This window comes from Lontra canadensis, unplaced genomic scaffold, assembly GCF_010015895.1.
Source record: "Lontra canadensis isolate GAN:19392208 unplaced genomic scaffold, GSC_riverotter_1.0 scaffold11, whole genome shotgun sequence".
NCBI classification, from domain to species: Eukaryota; Metazoa; Chordata; class Mammalia; order Carnivora; family Mustelidae; genus Lontra; species Lontra canadensis.
Genome location: NW_022631005.1, coordinates 22,473,844 through 22,479,843, shown reverse-complemented (window position 1 = coordinate 22,479,843; position 6,000 = coordinate 22,473,844). Strand labels below are relative to the sequence as shown.

General features: G+C 35.5%; 1 protein-coding gene across 1 annotated transcript in view; it reads left to right on the top strand.

Annotated features, from left to right (window-relative positions):
• Positions 1-6,000, top strand: part of THSD7B (thrombospondin type 1 domain containing 7B) — an 856,222-nt gene that overhangs the window by 621,733 nt on the left and 228,489 nt on the right. Inside the window, exon 14 of the mRNA XM_032856149.1 lies at positions 1,729-1,992. Within this exon, the coding sequence (XP_032712040.1) occupies positions 1,729-1,992 (264 nt within the window). The remainder of the gene's footprint in view (positions 1-1,728; positions 1,993-6,000) is intronic.

Below are 6,000 nucleotides of genomic sequence, written 5' to 3'. Positions count from 1 at the left end.
GATGTGTTTCTTTGATTTTGTTATTAATTGGTTTATATAGTTGGCTGCTCCCACGTTAGGGGCATAGATATTGACAATTGTTAGATCTTCTTGTTGGACAGATCCTTTGAGTATGACACAGTGTCCTTCCTCATCTCTTATTATAGTCTTTGGCTTAAAATCTAATTGATCTGATATAAGGATTGCCACTCCTGCTTTCTTCTGATGTCCATTAGTATGGTAAATTGTTTTCCATCCCCTGACTTTAAATCTGGAGGTGTCTTCGGGTCTAAAATGAGTTTCTTGTAGGCAACATATAGATGGGTTTTGTTTTTTTATCCATTCTGATACCCTGTGTCTTTTGATTGGGGCATTTAGCCCATTAACATTCAGGGTAACTATTGAGAGATACGAATTTAGTGCCATTGTATTGCCTGTAAGGTTACTGTTACTGTATATTGTCTCTGTTCCTTTCTGATCTACTCCTTTTAGGGTCTCTCTTTGCTTAGAGGACCCCTTTCAATATTTCCTGTAGAGCTGGTTTGGTGTTTGCAATTTCTTTCAGTTTTTGTTTGTCCTGGAAGCTTTTAATCTCTCCTTCTATTTTCAATGATAGCCTAGCTGGATATAGTATTCTTGGCTGCATGTTTTTCTCGGTTAGTGCTCTGAATATATCATGCCAGGTCTTTCTGGCCTGCCAGGTCTTTCTGGCCTGCCAGGTCTCTGTGGATAAGTCTGCTGCCAATCTAATATTTTTACCATTGTATGTTACAAACTTCTTTTCCCGGGCTGCTTTCAGGATTTTCTCTTTGCCACTAAGACTTGTAAATTTTAATATTAGTTGATGGGGTGTGGACCTATTCTTACTTATTTTGAGGGGGGTTCTCTGAACCTCCTGGATTTTGATGCTTGTTCCCTTTGCCATATTGGGGAAATTCTCTCCAATAATTCTCTCCAATATTCTTCTGCTCCCCTCTCTCTTTCTTCTTCTTCTGGAATCCCAATTATTCTAATGTTGTTTCATCTTATGGTGTCACTTATCTCTCGAATTCTGCCCTTGTGGTCCAGTAGCTGTTTGTCCCTCTTTTGCTCAGCTTCTTTATTCTCTGTCATTTGGTCTTCTATATCGCTAATTCTTTCTTCTGCCTCATGTATCCTAGCAGTGAGAGCCTCCATTTTTGATTGCACCTCATTAATAGCTTTTTTGATTTCAACTTGATTAGATTTTAGTTCTTTTATTTCTCCAGAAAGGGCTTTTATATCTCCCGAAAGGGTTTCTCTAATATCTTCCATGCCTTTTTCGAGCCCGGCTAGAACCTTGAGAATCGTCATTCTGAACTCTAGATCTGACATATTACCAATGTCTGTATTATGTCCCTAGCCTTTGGTACTGCCTCTTGTTCAGCTATCTAGCTGATCTCCCACTACCTGAAGTAGTCTCAACCTGCTACTTCTCCGCCATCTTGACTCCTCCCCCAAAGGCAGATGTTTAACAGACTGAGCCACCCAGGCGCCCGTCAAATTAACTTTAATTTCACAGTTTCTTTGAGAATTGCTTCCATTGTCCTAGGATTTGCTTTTATGGAAAAAAGAGCGGGGGGGTGGTGGGTCGTGGTGAAGGGCAGGGGAAGGCCATATTTTATTTGATGTTTAGTAAATAAACATTAGTAAAGACAATAATGTGACTTTCAACAAAACAGATTCGAAATTAATATATCAATGTTTTGTTTTATTTTGTTTTTGAAACAGGGAAAAGCAGGAAGAGAGAGAAATGCCAGGACTCTGACCTGTACCCTCTCATAGAAACAGAACTGTGCCCTTGTGATGTATTTATATCTCAGCCTTATGGAAACTGGTCAGATTGCCTTCTTCCAGAAGGCAGAAGGGAGTCTCAACGGGGATATCGGGTACAAGGAGACAGCAAAGAATGTGGAAAAGGCCTGCGCTTTCGAGCAATAGCCTGCTCTGATAAAAACGGGAGACCTGTTGACCCCTCCCACTGCAGCAGCTCTGGTAAGGAGATGGATGAGGAGGAACATACACATATAGCCCAGGAGGTGTATCCAAGTCTAGAATTAGTAGCTTTGTTATGCAATATTTCTTTCAGTTTTCCTTTGTTAATGACGCACTGCCTTTCATAAAATATAGGCATTTGGAATACATGTGTCCATATTTCACTGATTATTTGGAATGTGATTATTTTGGATCTTTGACTCTCCTCACTCTATACTTGACCACTGACCACTTAGTTAACTGTGGATGAGTACAGTTGCTTTACTTAATTAGAAAAGCTGTATTTAATACAAAATATATTTTGTGGTGGTCTTTGGTGCTTTGATCATATGCATAGAAAGCATCAGGCCTTGAATTTCTTCTAAGGTAGTTGACAAATTACCAATGAAAACATTGACTTAAAATGTTTCGCAATGCACTATATAAGTATACCCAAACTAATAGAATAAAACTGTAGAAAAAAGCCATCAGGGAGATTTTTGTGAGCTGTTAATCAGGGAGAAGACTGCCTTTTTTGAACCTTGGGAGAATTTGAAAGAGGGGTGAATGGAGAAAAGAATGAGACTCAATCTAGTTGGGATGAAGATTGATAGGGGATGCTGAGACTAGTGATTACAATGGAACATAATGAATTTCAAACTCTAGTTTGTGACTTATTTTTTTTATAAGACTAAAATGGTAAGGAATTTTACAGAGCATATGAAAGAATTCATGTTTGGCAAACTCTAGGAGGAAAAAAGATTTTGGTCTCTATCATCAAAGTATTTGTTTTAATAAGCTTTCTCAATAATAATTATGATGAGTTGAATTCATTTCTGTTATAGAAGTCAGGTAAATGATTGTTTGTCTTCATAGTCAATGGATTAACTGTTGAGGATATGCCTGTATCATCTTGTGAACGCAACCTAAGGCTTAATATCCCTTTAATTGGTGATATCGTTGGCTGTGCTTCCTGGGTTACTCTATAAAATTTTCTTCAGTAGCTTGACTCAGAGAAACATTATACACATCAGAAGCAAGCTGTGGACCCATTTTATGGAAGCCAAAACTGGTTGACTTTAATTTTTGTTTTTGGTTTTTATATATGTATTGGTTCATTTTCCAAAACTAGGTTTTCCTTTTTCCCATTGAAATATATTTGACTTCCAATGTGTAAATTTAAGGTTACAGTATGTCCGTTTGATTATTCATAGGGTAGTGATTAACACTATAATGATAATTAGTATCACTATCACATTACATAGTTATTTCTTAGTGGTTGGAATAATTAAGTACCAGTCTTTTAGCAAGTTTGAATATAATACAAAATTGGTGTGTGTATTCACTATACTGTGCATCAAATCTTATGTACTACTCATTATAAATTTAAAGAGTTTAATAATATCTGTCCTAACCACTCCTCCCCATCCCTTATCTCCTGGTAACCACCATTCTACTGTTTTTACCAATTTGACTTCTTTAAATTCCACATATAAGTGATAACCTACAGTACATGCCTTTCTCTAACTTACCTTACTTGCTATAATGTCCTCAGGTTCTATCCATATTGTCATAAATGATAGGATATCATTTCTATGGCCAAATGTTTTACTTTTTAATATATGAGATATATTTTATCAAATATAGATCGCATCTTCTTTATCCATCCATCTGTTGATGGGCACTTAGGTTGTTTCCGTATTTTGGCTATTGTGAAAAATGTTGCAATGAACATGGGAGTATATATATTTCTTGGATACTCTATTTTCATTTCCTTTGGGTATATACCCAGCTGTGAGATTGCTGTATCCCATAGTAGATTGGTTAATTTTTGAGTAACTTTAATATTATTTAACACAGTGGTTGAGGGAATGTACATTCCCACAACAGTGTACAAGAGTTCCCTTTTCTCCACATCCTCCTCAAGACCCATTATTTCTTTTCTTAATTAAAAGCATTCTAATGGTTATGGTGTTATTTCACCGTGGTTTTGAGTTGCATTTGACTGATGGTTAGTTATGTTGAGCATCTTTTCCTGTACCTCTTGGCCATTTGGATGTCTTTGGGAAAATGTCTGTTTCTCTTCCTATTTCATAATTAGATTGAAAATGTTCTTTATATATTTTGGGTATTAACCTGCTATCAGATACATGGTTGGCAAAAAATTTCTCCCATTAGCTCTGTCGCCATTTCATTTTGTTGATTGTTTCCTTTGCTATGCAGAAGCCTAAGTTTGATGTAGTCCTATTTTGTTTTGTTGTTTTGATTGCTCTGGTGACCTACGAAAAACATGACCAAAGCCAGTGTTAAAGAGCTTCTTTACCACATTTTTTTCTAGGAGATTCCTGGTATCAGGTTTTCTATTTAAGGTTTTGATCTATTTTGAGTTAATTTTTTGAGTGCTGTAAAACAGGGGTCTAATTTCATTGTTCTGCATTGTTCTCCCAACACCATTTGAAGAGACCATTTCCCCATTAGGTGTTATTTCTTCTCTTGTCAAGTATTAGTTCACTGAAAATTCATGTTTGTTTGTTTTTTTGTTGTTGTTATGTATGTCACCATACAGTACATCATTAGTTTTTGATGTAGTGTTCCATGATTCATTATTTGCGCATAACAAACACCCAGTGCTCCATGCAATACATGCCCTCCTTAATACCCGTCAACTGGGCTCACCCATCCCCCCACCCTTCTCCCTTTTGAACCCCTCAGTTTGTTTCCTGGAGTCCATAGTCTCTAATGGTTGTCTCTGATTTCCCTCCTTCACTTTCCCCTTCCTTCTCCTAATGTCCTCCATGCTATTTTTATGTTCCACAAATAAGTGAAACCATACGATTATAGTCTGTTTGATTTTTTCATTTAGCATAATCTCCTCCAGTTCCATCCATATTGATGCAAATATTGGGTATTCATTCTTTCTGATGGCTGAGTAATATTCCATTGTATATATGGACTACATCTTCTTTATCTATTTGTCCATCAAAGGATGTCTAAGCTCAAAGCAGGAAAGAATATGCAGTGGAAAAAAAAAACAAAACAGTCTTTACAATAAATGTTGCTGGGAAAATTGGACAGCTATATACAGAACAATGAAACACAACCATTCTCTTAAACCATTCACAAAGATAAACTCTAAATAGGTGAAAGACCTGTGAGATAGGAATCCATCAAAATTCTTGAGGAAAAAATGCATGGGTTTATTCTGAGCTCTTAATTCTGTTTCATTGGTCTGTGTTTCATTTTTATGCCAATAATATTCTGTTTTTATTCCAATAACTTTGTAGTATAATTTAAAATCAAGAAATGTGACATTCCCATGTTTGTTCTTCCTTAGGATTGCTTTGGCTATTTGGGGTCTTTGGTAGTTCCATTTCTCTCTTTATGTGAAGAATGACATTTGAGTTTTGACAGATTACATTGATTCTATTGATTCTATAGAAGGCTTTATGTAGCATGGATATTTTAACAAAATGCTTCAGAACCACGAACACAGGTTTTTTTTTTTCCATATGTTGTATCTATTTCAATTTTTTTCAAGTAAGTTTTATACTTTTCATTGTACAGATCTTTCACTTGGTTAAATTTATTACTATTTATTGTTTTGGTGCTATGGTAAATGGGATAGTTTTATATTTCAGATGCTTCATAATTAGTGTATAGTAACGTAAATGATTTCTGTATGTTGATTTTTTTTTTTTATATATATATCTTGGAATTTTACTGAAATTGCTTAACTTCAATAGTTTTTTGGCTGGGTCTTTGACATTTTCTATACACAAATTATCAACTGCAAATAGTGACAATTTTACTTTCTTTCTGATTTGGATGCCATTTTTTGGTTTAATTTCTCCAGTTAGGACTTCTAGTACTGTATCAAATAAGAGACGTGAGTGGGCAATTTTGTCTTTTTCCTGTTCTTAAAAGGAAACCTTTCAGTTTTTCTTGAGGAAACTATATTCTTCTGCTAGATGGAATGTTTTATATATGTCAAGTCTATTTGGTTTAAAATACAGTTCAATTATAGCATTT